Source organism: Sardina pilchardus, chromosome 4 (assembly GCF_963854185.1).
Source record: "Sardina pilchardus chromosome 4, fSarPil1.1, whole genome shotgun sequence".
In the NCBI taxonomy this organism is placed as follows: domain Eukaryota; kingdom Metazoa; phylum Chordata; class Actinopteri; order Clupeiformes; family Clupeidae; genus Sardina; species Sardina pilchardus.
This window is the reverse complement of record NC_084997.1, coordinates 28696982-28716192: the sequence shown is the minus strand read 5'-3', so window position 1 is coordinate 28716192 and position 19211 is coordinate 28696982. Positions and strand designations below refer to the sequence as shown.

The window sequence follows — 19211 nt, the reverse complement described above, 5'->3', positions numbered from 1 at the left end:
GTGACATAGAATGGAAATCACTTTTGTCTTGGTTTTGATATAGAAGAGGTTGCGCATAACCAAAGAGCTATCATGAATATGAGGCATTGTTGTGCCCTCCTTCATACAAAAATCTTGAACTTAAAAAGTGCCTCTAAAAAATGCAACAAAAATAGCCTACTTGTGATGTCAAATATCGCAAAGCCATTGCAGCTCAATTGGGGTTGCCAAAGAGGGCGCCATTTAGTCAAAGGCACCATTTCAATACCTAGCCTAAATATAAGGTTTTAATTGGGCTTGTAAAATTGCAATTGAGTTTAATTTTTATGAATCAAAGTTGAATATATACTATTGTAACATCAGAGAACACAGTACAATACTCAATTCATCCATTCTATGTCCTCTTTAACCTAAAGTTAACTTTTACCAGAAACATTGAGCACCCCACAAGGTAACACTGACAAGCCCAATCCGGTGTTAAACGCCATAGAAACAGACACAGCCGTGAGACCGGGTGGCAGTGGGCAGGTTGCCCACGATCTCCCAGGTGTCCAGCTCGGGGTCGTACTTCTCCACGCTCTGCAGGTACGTGCCCTTGGAGTACGAGTAGCCCCCCGTCACGTAGATGCAGCCGTTGATGATGGCGGCGCCACACTCCATCCTCCTCTCCTTCATCACGGACATCTGTCGCCATTCGTCCCGCTCGGGGTCGTAGCAGTCGGTGATGGTCGTCTGGCCTCCCACCAGGTACAGCTTGTTGTCCAGGGACACCGAGCACAGGCCGTACTCTGTCAGCGAGGAAGAAAAATCCAGCATGAACCACTCCAATCCAAATGACCATGGTGGCTTATATCTAGATGCCTTCTTTGTGACATAATATATTTTCACTACAAAACAAAACTGTCACATCAAATTCACTGCATCAGTAAAACGGTCTTGATAAGGTGCATGTGTTACCAGTGTAAATTACTGGCATTACATTTTGCCTAGAAAAAAAATTCTTTCAACGGACTTTGGGCAGTTTATCGGACAGCTATTTTCCTGTTCAAGTGAATGATGAGGCATACAGAGGGTGCCTCTCATTTGGTCTTGTATACACCCTCCCTTCCTTCCTCGATCCTCGTCCTCACTGATCTAGATAAAGAATGATGGGGCGGCAACAATGGGATAGTCTATCCAGTGTTAGTTATAGATCAGTGGGAACGAGCCTCGTGGACCGAGCATCGAGGAGAGAGTTTGAGAGCCACCCAGAGACTACTGCCATATTGCCATTACAAGTTCTAAACTAGACTAGAGATCTTCATTGATGAGTCTAGTACTAGGCTTAATCCATGCACTGGCAACCAGCCCAATGTCTACTAAATAAACCGCATTACCTGGATGAGGACAAATGGTTGCAATGCTCCACTCATTGGTGTCTGGTCTGTACATCTGAATTTTTTCATATGTGCAAGTTCCTCTGTAGCCATAGTGACCACCGGTCACATAGATCCGGTCATTCAAAACACAGGCTGTGGCATTTCCAACTCCTGAAAACACATGACCACATCTTATGAAAACACAAGTAATAGCAGACATAAATAGTTTTTCATTTAATTCTCAACTCAAAAGCAGAGGCCATCCTGAATAACTCAACAGGACTCTTAGTTGCTTTCTATGTCCCACCCACAAGGCCATGTTCAGTTCATGTGACTGGGTCAAGGACAGTTAAGCTGCACAAAGTGACTGTGCAGGATTACAGCACATAGTGTTAACTGGCTAAACCAAAGCCTCCAGGGGGCTTCAGTCCCTTCAACTTCTACTACCAAAAATACAAATTAAAATCCAGATCTCTGTTGGAAGACATTTTTCATGTCATGTCATTTTTCAGTAGCTTGTGCAGTCAAACTGATAGATACATTTTTGTGTGGTTTAAAGCCACAGTGTGTGGCTGGATTCTGGATGATGATGATATTTCAGTTCATCCTCCAGTCAAATTACACCCCTCGAGTCAATGTTTCTGAGCCAACGTGTTAATTAGCCGGAGTCGGTGTTAGAATTGGCAATGCACTTACAGGAATAGGAGCAGGCTTAGCTCAGTCTCTCCAGTTTCTTGGAGTGCTGGACCGAAAATGTAACTAAGTGAAAGAATGGGGGAAAGACCATCCCACTGCTAAGTAGGGCACTTAGCCGGTATGGGAAAAGTAACTTTGCAGAAAGTAACTTTGCAGCCTTTTCTTCATTCAAAACCACTCCCTTACCATTTACAGAGCCAGGACATTACAAACACAAAGTTTTTTTCAAGGTAACTAGCTGATACAGACAGTACAGGTTAAGCATTCACAAACAGAACAGGCAGCTATTGAGCAGTGAGGAGCAAATTGGCTGCATACCACAAAGAGTGTGTTGGATTTAACATTGTGGAGTCCAAGACAGACTACACCTTTAAAGACAGTCTCCAGGGGCCCTGGGGCGCAACAGGCTACGGGGCTCGGGCCACGTACAGGTCCGAGTACCCTCGGGGACCCAGGTTTGACGCCGACCTGCGGTCATTTCCCAATCCCACCCCATCTCTCTCTCTCCCACTCACTTCCTGTCTCTCTCTACTTGCCTGTCTGAATGAAGGCAAAACAGCCCAAAAAAATATGTATTAAAAAAGACAGTCTCTCCAGTCCTCATACCTTGAATCATGTCTGCCACTGGGAACCATTCCTTTTTCAGTGGATCGTAAAACTCGGCCTCCCTTGCAGGGGCCCCACCCCTGTACCCCCCCACGGCATATATGCACCCCCGCACCGCCACCGAGCAGTGGTAATATCTGGCCGTGATCATGGGGCAGCCCTCTGTCCACTCGTCTCTGTCCGCGTTGTAGACCCACACCGTGTCCAGGGCCTCAATGGTCTCCGTCCTGTAGCCCCCGGTCACGTAGATGTTTGGGCCCAGCAGCGAGATGCTGTAGCTCTCTCTGCCGTAGTCGGGCATATCCTTGCCCTGTACCCACGCGTCAGAGATGGGGTCCCATATGTGGACCTCGAAGAGCGGGTGCCAGTAGTAGCCGCCTACGATGTACATGCTGGAGGCGAGCTTCTTGCAGCCCAGGGCGAACCCCTTGCTGCTGGCTTTGAGGGAGTGGAGGATCAGGGCTCGGAGTTTCTCCTCGCTGCCCAGCTCCGCGGCCCTGTGGCCCGCGTCCAGTGAGCAGCCTCCGCCGCCTCCGCTGCCGCCCCTGAAGCGCGCCTCGTCCAGCTCCAGGTGAACGCAGCGGAGCAGTTCTTGGGTGCGGTCCAGGCGAGAGCGCGGGTCGTGGGCGACCCAGCGGACCACGGCCTCCAGCAGCAGCTCCTCCCGCCAGGCGTTGAGGTTCTCGGCGGCCAGGACGCCGGCGAGCTTCGTCTGGTCGGCCTCCAGGAACTCGTCCTGCTGGATGAGCTCGTCGAAGCGGCCGAGCATCACCCTGCGCGCCTCCCTCTCCAGCGCCGCGCACACGTGCAGCTCCGCGAAGGAGTGCATGCCCAGGCAGTTGTCCACGTCCAGCAGCCGGATGAGGAACTCCTCGCAGGCCCGCTTGACCTCGCAGAACTGCAGCAAGTCTGCCGCCTCCAGGAGGCTCTGCACGTTGCTTTGGGTTATGGTGACTCTGGACGTGTACACGTAGGTGATGAGAGCGTCGAGGATGTCCGCGTCTACACCGGGCAGGTTGATGAGGTCGTTCGAGCGTTCCTGCATGTCGAGCGTGAACATGACTCGGAAGTAAGAGCTGCGCGCGGACAGGACGGCTTTGTGACAGCGGTAGACTTGACCGGAGGCGCACGTGAGCGCTATGTCGGTGAAAAGTCCGCAGGTGTAGAATTCCCGGAGCGTGTCCAGGAGTTCCGTCGGGTGAGTGATGTCACAGAATTCATAAGTGTAACTTTCCTGACCTTTTGATGACATTGGCACTGTAAGGGAAATAATAACTTGTTGACATGAGGCTTCAGCAGGCCTTGCGTGTGAGCTAAATATTAATTACATGTTTTATCTGTTATTCACAGTTGGATTATGGAACAAGAAAAACTATAGAAAATAGTGGGCTAACCGAACCATTTAACTTTTTTTGCAGACCCACACGTCTCAATTGATAAAATCAAATCACAAAAAGGGTCATGCAGTTTAAATCCAACAGCCCAATGTGAAAAGGCACGGACTTGATATTTGTTTGAATTAAGTTAACCGACACGTGACGGCGCATGCTTTTTCTGTTCGGGTGAAACTTGACTCCATCTATTGAGAACCCGCTTCATTCTAGGTTACACGATAATACAACTGATATGTCAGCAATCCCATAGAAGTCTACACACCATCTCCGGTAACAGCGAAACGTACCTTTTGTAATGAATGTGCGCCGGGTATCCCTCCCGTAGACATTCAAATATTCGCGTTTGTTGTGCTCCAAACGTGTGTAACTCCCTCGACCAGCTCAGACATTTAGACCTCGATTTAGCTTGAGCCGCGATAGTGGGCTGCTGAGGTCCTATTTTGGTATCTGTGTACACTTGGAGAGGCACCCGCTGTCACCCGGCTCTGTTGATTCTAGGCAGCCTAAGAGATCATTCTTTCCAACGAGGCACTGCGCCTCAGAGAATTGCTGATGATAACTGTTCAACAGGCCTACTGAAGATGAATAACCACACATTTATGACATGTAAGTCACTAAATAACGTGTTGTTGTGTCTGGATGAAATGGAGAGATCTTAAGGAGAGAGAAACGACATCCCCTATCCAAAGGGGAATGACCAATGTAGCCTATGGTCATTCCTCTTTGTTGCCATGGCAGTCCCGGTCTAATCCTAATAAGGATTAAGCACATTGCATAATGTACATTCTAACATGCTCCACCAGTGTTCAGTAGGACTACAAGCACACACCAAAAATTAATCTTTTAGACTAGACATTTCATTTCTCTGCACGCTTGTAAATATATTTCCATTCCCAAATTCCTCAGATGTGTTTCACAAAGGGCCTTTACTAAATTTGGCTTGACTCCATGATGTACTCTCACATCAAGTGCACCCTGGAGAATGCACAGAAATAACTTATTGTAACTATAGAGACGGTTTGTGTTTAAGAGAAACATAAGTGTTGACATAAAAAAACAATCCTTCTCTTAAACAAGATTAAAGTTTTTATTATCTATGAAACACAAACACTTGAGACCGGAACGATTATTATTTAACAGTTCAATCACATAATAAACTTGTCTGCAACATGTAAGTGCACTTTGTAAACAAATGTCAAACAACAACTTCACCCAAGCACTTACTACAAATCTTTCCATCGCACTGAAATGTTAATACAGCGTGTAAAAGTTAAGAATAGACATACATAATTTTAACAATATTAATGTATGGTTAGATTATTAGACTGGAATGCTAGAACACTGGTCCCTTGGGGAAAGTGGTTTGTTGCTCATTTCAAACAGTAATCTGGGCAGCTTCCTTCACCAAAGCCTTGAGGGAGCCAAGATCTCCCATCAAGGAGGAAATCCCCACGCAGTACCACTGCTCACCACCACGGGCAGTGGGGGCGCTAAACGACTCCATCTCCACACCTGCAGCAGCCAAGGCACCTGGAAGCAGAAAGAAAAAGAAAAAGAAAAAGGTCAATGTGTGTGTGTGTGTGTGTGTGTGTGTGTGTGTGTGTGTGTGTCTACGTCTGTGTGTGTGTGTGTGTGTGTGTATGTCCGTCTCTGTGTCTGTGTGTGGTGTGTGTCCCTGTGTGTGCATCTCTGTGTTTTACTACCACATAAACATGTAAACCAAAACAAAAATGAAAAGAATATGGACTCTAGGACCTGAGGGACACACAAGCCTTACTGATGGGGAATGGTTTAGGAATGGACAGGGTGGCCGACAGCTGTTCTCAAGGCAGCCGTGCTGCCCCTCACCTGTACAGGACGGCAGGGGCTATGGCCAGGTGGTAGCATCATACGTACGTTAAACATACAAGCCACAAAATACCACCTATTATTTGGTTATGGTTATGGTTATGGTTATGGTTATTTAGCAGACGCCTTTGTCCAAAGCCACAAATAAATAACAATACAAATTAAATAACAGTGAACAATTACAAAAGGGGAGAATAGCAATATTATCAATAAAACAATCAATTAAGCACTAACCTAATGAGAAATAAAACAATGAAATGAGAATAGCAATCAAATAAGTCACTCAGTTAATTATATAATAACAATAACTATAGCATGGTAAGGCTAAATTTAAGGACAATAGCAGAATAAATGTCAAATTCTAACAATGGACAAATTATAACAAAACAATACTATTATACAAACCATAACACATAACAAACGCTCAAAAGACTAAGTGCATATTAAACAAATATGCCTTGAGACCCCTCTTGAAAGATCCAAAACTGTTGCTGGAACGGAGAGCACTGGGCAACTCATTCCACCAACACGGAACCACTGAAGAATAGGATCTACAGTTTGACCTAGCATGAATGGTTTGTCGACATAACAGACGCTCCTCATATTATTATTATTATTTAAATCAATAATCGCTAAAACATTTGTTTTAAAAAAAAAAGCTAAATCACTAAAAAGTTAAACAAAAAGAAAGTGCAAATAGACTTTCTTCCCATGTTTCAAACACTTTTTTTAATGGACACTGGACTAACTGATGGTTTAGAACGGACACAGTTGTGCTGGAGGGCAGGGGCTGAGGTGGGGGGTTGTCATGTGTACGTTAAACACACTAGTCTCAAAATACCAACGGTCATTTAAATCAAAACGTTTAAAAAAAAAAAATAATAATAATAATAAAAAAATCAACGCCCGTCACCTGTGCTGTGATCGAGGGCAGGAGCTGAGGCGAGGTGTTGTCATGTGAATGTTAAACATGCAACTCACAAAACACCAACGGTTATTTAAAGCAAAACTTAAAAAAAGAAAAAAACTCAAAAGCCGGTCACCTGTGATGGAGGGCAGGAGCTGGGGCGAGGCGGCGGCCTTGAAGAAGAGCAGGTGTCCGGCGAGGGGCACGGGCTGCCTGAACGGGCTGCCCTCCAGGTCCTCCAGCACAGGGGCGTCGGCCTGCACCGAGCCCTGGGCCCTGCTGCGCGTGCCGTTCACACACACCTCCACCACACACGCCGCGCCACCCGCCACGCCATCGTGCTGCATGGACACCTGAGGACAGAGAGGAGGAGGTGAGACAGAGAGAGAGAGAGAGACACACACACACACACACACACACACACACACACACACACAGACACAGACACAGACACACACACACACACACACACACACACACGCACACAGACACACGCACAACACACACCTTTTCGAAAAGAGATTCAAATCTCAATGGGCCTCGATTAACTAACGAGCTGATTAACAGAAGGTTTAGGAAATAAACCAAAACTGGAGGTATTGTTTTGTGTATACCAGTTATTCGCCTGGTGATTCAGAAATCTTGATTTTCAAGGTTGTTTTTTTTCCCCCCTCTCTCTTTCCAGAAGTTATCTGTGTCACAACCAAACCTCATGTGAATATGAACACTGTATGTGATCATCTCTGAATATGAACTGGGACATAAATGAATTAATTTATGTATTTACCTATTTAGCTGACGCTTTTGTCCAAAGACTAAAATCATAGACCAACTTCAGGTACTGCAATTTGGGGTTTAATGGCTTTGCTGAAGGGCGCAATGGTGCCAACTAGGAATCCCACCCACGGCCTTTCGGTTACCACTTACTAACCCTGGAGGAACCATGCTCAACTAAAAAAAAAAGTGAATGACTGCACTCTCAAGTGTCTCAAGTGTACTCTTATTAAAACTTCATTGGAGCATATTTGTTTATTTTCTTGCCCATGTCCTTTGCCACAGCGCTATCACAGTGTTACCACGAGATTAACCAAGTAAAGCGTTGAGTGTTGCCCAGTCAGAACTTTACCTCCAGGCCCGTCTCCTTGGCCAGGGTGAGTGCGTTCACCAGGTTAGGGCCACCGCTTGAGTTGTCCGTCAGGAGCCCGACCACAACCGCCGAGCTGAGGAAACCAGTGGACTTCTTAAGGCAGTCACCTGAGGTGAGAACCGTGATTGAGTCAAAACGCGAAAAAAGATGTTCAAAATGATTTCAGTCTTTTAGTTGTCCTTCCCCTCCCACTCACACCACACACAGCCTTAATGAGATTGATGTATTATTGCAGGCACTGGTACATTAGCATTTAGTGGCTTGTGGATTGGTATTGTGGGAAGTGGTGAGGCAACGGAGCGACATTTCACCTTGCAATAACACCCTCTCGCCAGCAGGGGGCACATGTTAGGTGTCCAATGACCTTTAAGTAATGCGTTCTTCTTACCCGTGGTGGTGATTTGCACTTGGCTGTAGGGCTGCTTTGAGGAGGTGCATGCCCTCAGCACGGTTCCCATGGCCTCTCCAAGCCTGATCCACTGGTGAGACTCAGGGGAGAACGTACTGGCCAAAACCTGGGCATTCACCTGGGTTACAGATATGACAAAGTGACATACAGTAAAAACACATTGATCAATTAGTATGGCAGGTTTTCAATTATAAACACAACAAAAGTATAACATGGAAACAATTTTTTTGCCTTAGGTTTTTTTTGTATCATTTCAGTGGTTCATCAACTCGTAACAAAGTGAATGGCACTTCTGCATTCACTTCGCAACTCTTAATCGGCTATAAACCACACTATGTAAGTTAACCAGATTGGGTAGTGGATCTGTAGTTCGATGGAATGAGACATAAGAAACTGCAAATTTGACTTGCTTCGATGTCGCAATACATCATACTTTCATAAAATCATGCAACACCTTGTCTGTGTATGAGGCTGTGTCGTTAACATCGAATGCTGCTATCTTTTTGTGGAATGTAAATGGCGTGTGAAAAAGAATATCCTTAAAGGACAAGAAAGACTCCATCTCTCTGTGGGTATCACTATTTGCTGGATAAACAAATAGTGTGTGTGCGACGGAGAAAAAGTGCTTTAGTGTTGCTTTAAGTGTGTAAAAGGATCCCCATAATCAATAACTAAAGCGGATAAATAACGAGACGTGTCCATTGCCACTCACCGCGCCCACCAGAGCTTTGCCCTTCACCATGTCCACCATCTGCAGGGCGATGTCCTGCCCGCAGCGCGCCTGGGCCTCCTTGGTGCTGGCGCCCAGATGGGGGCAGCTGACCACGTTGGGGTGGTTCACCAGCGCCCGCTCTTTAGGAGGCTCCTGTACACACACACACCACACATTAACAAACATCACTCGAGAGTTGGTACCAGAGAAGACTGGACATATGGTGTGGAAGAGTGAGTGAGAGAGAGAGAGAGAGAGAGAGAGAGAGAGTGAGAGAGTGTGTGTGTGTGTGTGTGTGTGTGTGTGTGTGTGTACACAAGACTGATGGTCAGCTGGACAGAAGAAAGGAGATTGCTGGATTTGCCTTCACGCTTCATAGCACTAAAAGACGCTTGTGATGACAAGACAAGTCTAAAAATGACTAGTGCTTTTTCCATACACTGGATAACCAACTCCCTTCTCCCTTGGTGGTACAGTGTGCGACTTAGCAGCACTGCCATAAAAGCTTTTATGGGCATTTCCAAGAAGAACGTCAAATGTTACTGCCCAGTACTGATTAATTAACTGCACAATAAATCATTTTTCAATCAAAATCGTAATTTAAACAAACACATTTATCTTATTGAAAAGGCTACGATTAACCCACAGCTCACAGCTCTGTCCCAGCGTTTAATCTTGTCACCACTATGATTTTGTTGATGATTTTGTGTTTTTCTCCATGTGGAACATGCAGAGAAGCTTACATGACAGGAAAGTGTTTCATAAATGAGGGCCAATATGTGGATCCATTTGCTTGGACACACACACACACACACACACACACACACACACATACACACTCACCTCCACAAACACGTCCAGGCCGGCACCGCCACACTGCCCCGACTCCAGGGCACGGAGTAGGGCTGCCTCGTCGATGATGCCACCCCGGGCACAGTTCACCACCTTCACGCCCTTCTTGCACTTGGCAAATGACGCATCGTTCAGAAGCCCTACCAAGAAGCCATAGGGACACATTATGGCAAAGTGGATCAAAATCCAGACCCAAATCCAAGTGGACATCAAAATCCAGATCCAAATCCCCCCCCCCCCCCCCCAAGCAGACGGCCACGTCTATTAATCAAATCACATTCATGGAGAGTTGCCAGGGAATGCACTGCACGGGTAGAATAAAAGCCTCCCCCTTCCCCTGTCTCATATTCTTCTTGGAGTAAACCCCCAACATATGAAGAAATAATAAAACATTCTCTCTCTCTGTGTCTGTCTGTCTCCAATATAGATTGCTCTGCAGGGAAATCTAATCTACTTGCCAGTACACTTCAAGAAGAAATCACAAAGCCCAAACATATGGCCCAGGCCTTCCAAGGCTTCTCCATCCCCGCAGGCCCCCCCCCCCCCCCCCCCCCCCGCCCGGGCCCCCCCCCCGGGCCCCCCCCTTGACTGACCTGTGGTGGAGGGCATGAGCGGCGTGTGCACCGTGATGTAATCGCACTGGGGCCACAACTGCTCCAGAGACATCTGCTCCACCCCCCAGGAGGCGGAGACTTCCACGGGGGTGATGGGGTCGTAGCCAATCGTCTGCAAGAGACAGCACAAGGGGACGCCACACCAGCATTCCATACGAGTGTGAGAGGCGGGCTACTGTTCAGCGAGAGCGAGAGCGCAGAGTTGGCAATGAAGAGTGAAGAGTAAGGACAAGGGGGGGATGGAGCTGGAGGTCGGGACTGCAGCAATTAATCGCCAACCATTTTGGTAATCTTTGAGTCATGCAGCTTCTAAAACTTTTAATATTTCTAGCTTGACTTGACTTTTCCTCTATGACAGTAAAGCAAATATCTTTGGACAAAAATCTTTTGGACCAAAATCTTTGGGGCAGCCCTGGCCTACTGGTTAGGGCTTGTAACCGGAGGGTTGCCAGTTCGATCCCTGACCAATCCACGGCTGAAGTGCCCTTAAGCAAAGCACCTAACCCCCCTCGCTGCTCCCCGAGTGACGCTGGTTGGGCAGGCAGCTCACTGCTCTGGGTTAGAGTGTGATTCACCTCACTGTGTGTTCACTGTGTGCAGTGTGTGTTCACTAATTCGATTAAATTGGGTTAAATGCAGAGAACGAATGTCCCTCACGGGATCAAAAAAGGATATACTTAAAAAGGAGGTGTGTTTGAGGACATAATCTTGGGCTTTGGGAAACACTTTTTTCCCCCCACAATTTTCTGACATTTTAGCAATCAAACAACTAATCAATGAATTGAGTCAAGTGATCAACAAAGAATGATGTTGGAGAGAGAAAGGAAAGTGGGACAAGAACTGGAAAGTGGGGAGGAGACCAGATGGACAGAGATGGAATGGAAGTGGATGTGAAGATGGGATTGGAGAGATGAACTGATCCTCACCCTCATCCCGAAAGACTGCATTCTGCTGGCCACCTCCTTCCCGATCCGGCCCAATCCGACGATGCCCAGTACCTTTCCATACAACTCCGCGCCCATGAACTGCAAAATCGTTATCAAAACATTACCCCGCTTGCACCCGCTCGCAAACACACGGCTCGGCACATTTCAGTGATCAAAGTGGATTAGTGTCAACAGAGTAGACAGTGCACCAGGGGACAAAAAAACACTGCCAGTGGCCGACAGGCTCTCTTTCTGATGGGGGGGGGGGCACACTGATTACAGTCAAACACCATGATTAAAAGGTATTATGAACGTACCTTTTTACGGTCCCATCTTCCCGCCTTCATTGACATATCTGCTTGTGGCACATGCCTATGAAGGGGAGAATACAACAGCTCTCAGTAAGCTAGAGGATTGATAGATACTTTCATATCCAGAGAAATGTTGCCAATGCATGAATAGTAACATTTTGAATGCAGTGGTACTACATGGAGTAAGAAGTTAGGAAAAAGTGTATTGTAGTATGGTAAAGTGAACAGGGAAATGTTTTATCATTATTATTATGATCATCATCATCATTATTATCATTATCATTATAAGTAGTAGTAGTATTATTATATTATTTTTTTTATTATTATCATTATATTAGCATTATTATCATTATTATTATTATTATTATAGCCTAATAGTATGGTCAAGTTAACAGGGATGCTTGCCAAACCCACCTTGAGAGACTCATGATAAGGGCGCAGGTCAACTCGGCAGCACTGATCGTGTTGCCACTTGGGGTGCTGTAAAAGAATCACAGGGACCATGAGCTCTTGAGGAGCTACGGCACAATTAATTCAGCAGCATTCATGTTCTGTAAAATATACACTGCACCTACTTCATGACAATAATGCCGTTTTTGGTGGCCGCCTCCACATCCACGTTGTCGACTCCAGTCCCTGCGCGCCCGATGATTTTGAGATTGCTTGCAGCATTGATGACCTCGGCTGTTACTTTTGTGGCAGATCGCACTACTAGACCGTCGTAGTTCTGCAAGACAGTATGCGAAACTTTTCACAAGCTGATCACCCGCATGATCTGTAATTTGGCTCATGACTTTGTGGTCATGTGTTTATCTCTTCTAACCGTAAGTGGTAGTGTAAAGTGATGACGAGTCAAAAAAAGTATCGACAAAACCCTATTCATGTTCACAATGTTCACATGTTGACATTCATGATCAGTGAGAGCAAGTGATGGCTTGAAGATGCAGTTTGTTGAGTCGGCGTATATGAAACTCTGCGCTTTCATCGGGACAATTGCCAAGTGGCTAGGTAAATCTTGGTGATATTGCATCATACTGATAGGCTGCATTGAGGGCGGTGCTGGCGAAGAACTCTTTCTCTCAGAAGAAAACGTGTTACATGATTAAAGTGTTAAATGATTAAACTGCCAAATTAGTGAAATATGCCAGTAATCCGAATTCAGCATCTGCATGAACTTTAACGATTTTCGCATCGACTTAAGTGATCATCCATCAACTTGAATGAGTCTCCTGGAAACAATTTTATGAATAGGCTAAAGACTAATCTAGCACTTGTTTGGCCATTATCAAAGTGGCTATCGCGTAGTGTGAGTGTTTCTCAAATTTGGAAAATGCTGCATGAAGCTTTTACCTTTATGTCAGCAATCAACTCATCCTTGGTCATGTTCTGCTTCTCCGTCACTTCAATGCCATTTTCTTGCAGAATCTTTTTGCAGCAAGCGTCCACACTTTCGCTGATTAAAATGCGTTTGATTAATACCGGGGCCATTTTGCAGATCTGTCGTCGATGTGGGGCACTCACTGGTCTGATGAGAATGTCGTCGGGTTAAATATTTCAACCTCGTTGGTTTTGAATGAGTAGACGAGGGATGGGCGGACTTTGGGGAGAGGATGACTGGACAACTCCGCCTCCCATCAAGCCAACACACGCTTTGAGAGACATTGGGAGTGCCAAACAATTAAACTAGGTTAACCAGAAAAACTACACTACGGGATCCCTAGCCTAGGGTCTGAGACAAACGATTGCAACACCGCAACAGATATCGGTTAACATGAGGCATGTGAAAATTAAGGCAAGTTATTTTTAGGCACACAGAGGCACCTGATCAATTAGAACAGCACATGACAGACCATTTTGTTTAATTAGGCATGAGTCTTCAGCAAGTTTGTCAGGGTTCCTTTCCTTCCTCCTGCAACATTCAAAGTATGAGTATTGAAGTAAGTTGAAAGTACATTATTGTGAATCACACATAAATGTAGTAGCTATATCATAGAAAAAATAAACCTCACTTTTATCAAAGATTTTAGATTGAAGCGCTTCAGAATCTTTGCTATTCTCTTATCTTCTCTTCCTTCAAGGGAAAATGTTCTTGAAATTCTAGCCTCGTCATCTGGTCATTTCATTGGTCCCCTCGCGGTTGCCCTTAGAGACACAGCAACAAAAGTAATCTACGTTGCTAGGTTGCAACATGTAGAACTCTAACACGCTTTAAGTGCGGTAAACGTGGATTACAAACAAGTGTGTCTGGGTCGGCAAGCTAGCCCCGAAAAACAACTTAATGGATTGGATGCGACACATCTTTCCCCTCAAGATAGAGTAGTACACTGGGGTACAACAAAATGTCCACAGCATCAGCGTCTGTGGTCCAGTACGGTCGGCGAAAGGGTTCCTCAAAAAACAGTAAGTATCGGACCGTGGTTATTTTGTGTGCTTGGAGTTGTTCTGTAGGCCTAACGTTATGCTATTTTTCTCAATAGTTCATGAGATAAAAACTGAATCGATGCCACAGCCAGATCTACGCCAAGTCACTGTTCTACCGAAGTCAGAGTGGCTTCGTATTCAAGACAATTTGAACCATGTAAACAAATATAATGAAAGTCTCAAGGAGGCTGCCAGGCAAAGAGAAGCCATGCATCAACGCTCCAAAGAAGTGGTGAAATTCTGGTCCAATACCATTGCTGTAAGTTGTACTTAATTATATGAATATTTGTATATGAATGTGTTGATTGGTCATAACAGTTGCTTTTGAAGTGAACAAATTAATTCACTGACTCAGTTTCCTATGTTCCTATCAGCCTGTCACTGCCATTATTGTTTCCTTTAGGCCTACCCTGCAACCAGAGAGGGTTGAAGTTATCAGAATTTTTGCAGTAACATTGATGATTGCCTTGCAACTTTGTTGATGATTTCCCCACAGGGTCAAAGACAAAAAAAGCTGGAGGCCAAGAAGATTAGAGAAGAGGTGGAAGAGGAGGAGCGAAAAAGACTAGACTTAGAAGAGGCCATGTACCAGGCTGAGAAACGGAAAGAAGCCATTGTAAAAGCAAAAGCTCAGCAATACTACCAGACTGATCGAGTTAAAGGATTTCATGTAAGTATTCATAGTGCGAAGATCATCTTTACATGCGGGTATCTCACAATTTTTACTTTAAAAAAAAAAAAAAAACCCTCATCTGCATTTCTTCCCTCCCGAATCAATTCAAATTACATATGGATGGAAAACATGGTCATGGGCAGCCTTTCCTCTTTGTCCTTTTCCCAGAGTGCTTTGCTCTTGACGGAAGTGCTGAAAGAGAGAGAGGCTCAGCTTGAGCTGAAGAGGCGTATCCGTGAGGCCTCCCGCGACAAGGACAAGGAGATGATGACCACACTGAAGCAGCGGGATGAGCAGGCCCTGCAGCAGGAGAGGGAGAAGGAGCTGAAGAGGAGGCAGGACAGTGAAGTTACTATCAAAGGGCTGCAACAGCAGTAAGAGACTCCTGGGGCGAAGAGATGATGTGGAATAGACCTGGCTGTGTGTGTGTGTGTGTGTGTGTGTGTGTGTGTGTGTGTGTGTGTGTGTGTGTGTGTGTGTGTGTGTGTGTGTGTGTGTGTGTGTGTGTGTGTGTGTGTGTGTGTGTGTGTGTGTGTGTGTGTGTGTGTGTGTGTGTGTGTGTGTGTGTGTGTTTGTTGCACATGTGCTTTCACACTTTTACTCTTTATACACTTGAAATTTAAAAGCAGTTGTGGCAGCAGTGGGATTTTCCGTGTTACGCTACAGTCCAATGACATGCTTCTCTCTCTCTCTCTCTCTCTCTCTCTCTCTCTCTTTCTCTCTCAATTCAATTCAATTCAATAAGCTTTATTGGCATGAATGTAAAATGTTTTCAGTGTTGCCAAAGCATTCAATAAGAACAATAATAATACAGATAATGATAATAATAATAATAATACAATGAATAAACACAAATAATAACAATGTTAATTATAGTAATAATCATTAATCTCTCTCTCTCTCTCTCTCTTCTGCAAGAATAAAGGAGCATGAGCTTACCAAAGAGCAAGACATGAATGAGGATAAGAGACAGGGAGAAGAGTTGAAGCGTCTCAAGGAGCTTTATGATCAGGAGCAGGCCATGCTGGAGGAGAAAAGACTGGAGGACAAGAGAAGCTTTTTGAAGTCCCAAAATGTAAGAGACTCAGAGACACAGACAACAGAAATGGTTTGTGTTTTCACACACAACGCTTTTTTTGCGGTCAGTGCTAAATGCATTGCTTTCCGGGTTCTTCTGACACATAATAGAAGCTTTTAAAATGAGTTTATTATACATGTTTGCAAAAAGACAGAAAACTGAAAAGAGAACATGGGGAAGCTATGAACCTCTGTTGTTCATGAAAATCGAAATAAGAAAAAATAAATTGATGAAAGACGTTGTTCTTCCTGTCGGCATTTGAAGGAGCACATGTCCAACAGAGACATGGTGAAAGCTGTGGAGACTCAGAAGCAGCAGATTGAGGAGGAGAAATGCCAGATGTATGCCAGTGCCAAGCTCAAGATGATGAAGATGAGGAAAGAAAGGGAAGCGGAGAGGCTCAGGTAGATGTGTGCTTAATGCATCTCCAAATGTTGAGACTTGAATTGGTCTGAATTGACCGCAAATCCTGGTAAAGTTGGCGTTTTTTTTTATTTTTATTTATTTGAACATCTATATCTTCTCAGTTCTCACTTACTTTACCCCATCCCCCAAGTCAAGTCAATTGTGTTATCCCACAGGGGGACATTTAGTTGTAGCCAGGTGTTAACACATAACAAATGACGCAAAATACAAGCTAATAAATAACAATGAAGACAACATTACAACACAGATAGACAAGGACCATTACATAAAATAAAACACAGTGCAAGATCACTCCATGGAGAGGCCAAGATGAGCAATATGGCACAAAAATGGCGGACAATATATGCAGAAAATCACAAAAAATAACATATAGTATAGTAATTCCGTGACCATTCTCTGGCAAATATGTTTTGTCGACTGATTTTTCTATACACCCTATACATCTCATTTGTATACTTCTCACTGTACTTCCAAAAGTACAGTGTGCAAAAGGAGCATAAAGTGCAATAGTGTCATCATTTTGTGCAAATTCAGCATGTTAATTTCATTACATACTGTACAAAGGAGAGTTGTATGTTGTATCTCCCAAGGGAGAAGCAGAAGGTCAGAGACGAGACCATTGCGCGGCTGGCCGCCCATCAGGAGGAGCAGAAGATCAACGAGGAGGATCTCATAGCCAAGGCCATAGAGGAGAGGGAGGCGCGGCAGGCCCGTCAGCTGAGGGAGAAGGAGGAGAAGAGGAACGCCATGCTCCAGTCCATTGCTGCTCACCGGCAGACCACGGTAATGGCAGCCTCTCGTGAAACCAAAGGTGCTTCTCAACATGCCTCCTCGATCCTCGAGGGGCGTTCCCACTGATCTATAACTAACACTGGATAGACTATCCCATTGTTTTTAGCCCCATCATTCTTTATGTAGATCAGTGAGGATTGAGGCCCGAGGAGCGAGGAAGGACGTATAAAAGCCCAAATGAGAGGCACCCCAAGATGTCACCATGGGACCTTGTGTTTTGAATAGGATTTGATGTTAAGGCGTTTTTGATGTTAAGGATTTGATGTTTGGGCAGTTTCTCATACATGGATTAAGCCTAGTCCTAGACAAAGAGCTTTTTTTTTTTTAAGGAGATTTTTGTTTACGTTTTCGTTTAGTCTGGGCTTAATTCACGTATGGGAAAGTTTCCCTTTATTTTGGTTGTGTGTGCTTTATTGTGTTAACTGGCTCTCATCTTTTCATCTCAATATTTCAAATATGTATCAGATGCATTATGCTGTATCGTGTTCAATGCAGGTGTCATTTGTTTGTCATTTTGTATCATTGTAAAATGTTACTAATGGTATGGATTCACAAATATGGATCATTCTTTGTGGTGTCATTTTAGCGTCAAGAACAGGAAGAGAGAGAGAGTGAGGAGAGGCAGAAAGCTTTGGATTTGCTTCTGGCTAAGAAAGAGGCTGACCGGATCTTCCTGGAGAAACAGCATCTGAAGGCCGTAAGAATGAAGGAGGACGGTCAAACTCTCCAAAAGATCTACGTCCATCAGATGGTGAGCATGACTTGATCTGATCTCGAATGTTTTTAATTATTATTTTTCCATAGATTTTCAGTGAATCACAAAAGTAAAGAAATAAGTTAGAAATTAATGTCTCAAGAAAAAGTGCCATTTCCACGTGCCATTTCCCAAGTTTCCAGACTGTACATTGAAATGTTCTCACATCTTAGTCAAATGTAATTTGACCCCCCTCCATTCATTTCTCACATCATCATCACACTTAAAATGCTAGTGCTAAAGAGGTAGATCACTGATCAGTCCGACCATTTGCCATCGCATCTCGATTGTCACACACACACACAGGCAGAGAAGCGAGCCAGAGAGCAGAAGCTGAAGAAGGACCTGCAGATGTTTGAGATCACCAACGGCCAGCTGGTGTCCGAGGAGGAGAGACAGTTCCAGCAGTACGCCAAGCGCATCATCGTCACGGCCAAGGAGGCTGGACGCGACCCTAGCCTGCTCCAGAGGGCGGCACGAGAGGGCATCGGGGGCGGCCTGGGCCCCATCTTTGGTGGGGTACGACCCAGCTACCTGGTTCAGGACGACACCGGCGTCCAGATGCCCAGTTACGTCGGCACTGCTTCCCAAGATATCAAAGAGCTGAACGAGACCACTGACATCCAGAGGGCAAAGAAACGCCTGGGATTCACATGGTGACATGGGTTGTCATTTATAGAATGAGCTTACGGGACTATGGTTCCTGATGCCTTTAAATTACAAAACAGATTTGCTTAATAAAAGTTTCATTAATGTGACCATATAAGTCAAGGACACCAAATGTTGTCAGTATATCTGTGCAGTGAAGGCTTGCTACAAATAAAGAATGCCAGCAAATCACCAAAGTCACAAATGTGTTGTATAAATAAGTAGTCTGACAAAACCTAGATGTGCCAGTCAAATGTCTGGATTTTTGTCTGGAGGCTGTGTGAGATTCTCACATTTTATTTTTATTTCATTTTTATGTGACCTATGAAACCCATTGAGACCTTCAGCCTCTTTTGCAGAGCTCTAACATAACATTGCACAAATAAGATGAAGCCTAGAAACAGAGCACAGAAAAGACAGGTTCAACAAAACATAGCCTACATAACACTTCATTGTAGGCTACTTACATGTCATTATAGAATATCAATTAAAAAACAATAATGAAAAAACAAGTGTAGCAAGCAAGACAGATAATGCATAACACAAAATAATAACTTAATGGTTAGTAAGTGAAAGCATTTACAACTGTCAGATCTTAATTTGCTTGAGAAAATGGCTAAAATGGTTAAGATAGATAGCAACAGATAACTTAAGTTCTTT

At 44.7% G+C, this 19211-nt stretch overlaps 3 protein-coding genes across 3 annotated transcripts; 1 reads left to right on the top strand and 2 right to left on the bottom strand.

Annotated features, from left to right (window-relative positions):
* Positions 1 to 351: 351 nt before the first annotated feature.
* On the bottom strand, positions 352 to 4431 carry klhl23 (kelch-like family member 23). Its single transcript, XM_062533521.1, has 4 exons — positions 4321 to 4431; positions 2640 to 3896; positions 1356 to 1508; positions 352 to 767 (listed from the first exon to the last, which is right to left on the bottom strand). The coding sequence occupies exons 2-4, from the start codon at positions 3889 to 3891 to the stop codon at positions 457 to 459; spliced, it is 1716 nt and encodes a 571-aa protein (XP_062389505.1). The 5' UTR covers positions 3892 to 3896; positions 4321 to 4431; the 3' UTR covers positions 352 to 456.
* A 675-nt stretch (positions 4432 to 5106) lies between these two features.
* Positions 5107 to 13320, bottom strand: phgdh (phosphoglycerate dehydrogenase). Its single transcript, XM_062534907.1, has 12 exons — positions 13110 to 13320; positions 12335 to 12486; positions 12174 to 12239; positions 11766 to 11820; positions 11449 to 11547; positions 10502 to 10634; positions 9900 to 10048; positions 9057 to 9209; positions 8324 to 8462; positions 7915 to 8042; positions 6925 to 7141; positions 5107 to 5563 (listed from the first exon to the last, which is right to left on the bottom strand). The coding sequence occupies exons 1-12, from the start codon at positions 13245 to 13247 to the stop codon at positions 5409 to 5411; spliced, it is 1584 nt and encodes a 527-aa protein (XP_062390891.1). The 5' UTR covers positions 13248 to 13320; the 3' UTR covers positions 5107 to 5408.
* A 627-nt stretch (positions 13321 to 13947) lies between these two features.
* cfap210 (cilia and flagella associated protein 210) lies at positions 13948 to 18684 on the top strand. The gene is made up of 9 exons (XM_062534906.1): positions 13948 to 14159; positions 14237 to 14439; positions 14677 to 14850; positions 15022 to 15227; positions 15772 to 15928; positions 16196 to 16335; positions 16948 to 17140; positions 17736 to 17900; positions 18210 to 18684. The coding sequence occupies exons 1-9, from the start codon at positions 14099 to 14101 to the stop codon at positions 18561 to 18563; spliced, it is 1653 nt and encodes a 550-aa protein (XP_062390890.1). The 5' UTR covers positions 13948 to 14098; the 3' UTR covers positions 18564 to 18684.
* Positions 18685 to 19211: the final 527 nt, after the last annotated feature.

What these genes read in the sequence shown, in the direction of transcription:
- klhl23 (XM_062533521.1), bottom strand. Translation starts at nt 3,891, where the DNA reads ATGTCATCAAAAGGTCAGGAAAGTTACACTTATGAATTCTGTGACATC. An exon ending in AGTGGCAGACATGATTCAAG is followed by an intron (nt 1,509 to 2,639) that starts GTATGAGGACTG and finishes ATGTGTTTTCAG; the next exon opens with GAGTTGGAAATGCCACAGCC. An exon ending in AACCATTTGTCCTCATCCAG is followed by an intron (nt 768 to 1,355) that starts GTAATGCGGTTT and finishes CCTCGCTGACAG; the next exon opens with AGTACGGCCTGTGCTCGGTG.
- cfap210 (XM_062534906.1), top strand. Translation starts at nt 14,099, where the DNA reads ATGTCCACAGCATCAGCGTCTGTGGTCCAGTACGGTCGGCGAAAGGGT. An exon ending in TCTGGTCCAATACCATTGCT is followed by an intron (nt 14,440 to 14,676) that starts GTAAGTTGTACT and finishes ATTTCCCCACAG; the next exon opens with GGTCAAAGACAAAAAAAGCT. An exon ending in GCTTTTTGAAGTCCCAAAAT is followed by an intron (nt 15,929 to 16,195) that starts GTAAGAGACTCA and finishes CGGCATTTGAAG; the next exon opens with GAGCACATGTCCAACAGAGA.
- phgdh (XM_062534907.1), bottom strand. Translation starts at nt 13,247, where the DNA reads ATGGCCCCGGTATTAATCAAACGCATTTTAATCAGCGAAAGTGTGGAC. An exon ending in GAAGATGGGACCGTAAAAAG is followed by an intron (nt 11,548 to 11,765) that starts GTACGTTCATAA and finishes ACGATTTTGCAG; the next exon opens with TTCATGGGCGCGGAGTTGTA. An exon ending in GCTCATGCCCTCCACCACAG is followed by an intron (nt 10,049 to 10,501) that starts GTCAGTCAAGGG and finishes GCTTCTTGGTAG; the next exon opens with GGCTTCTGAACGATGCGTCA.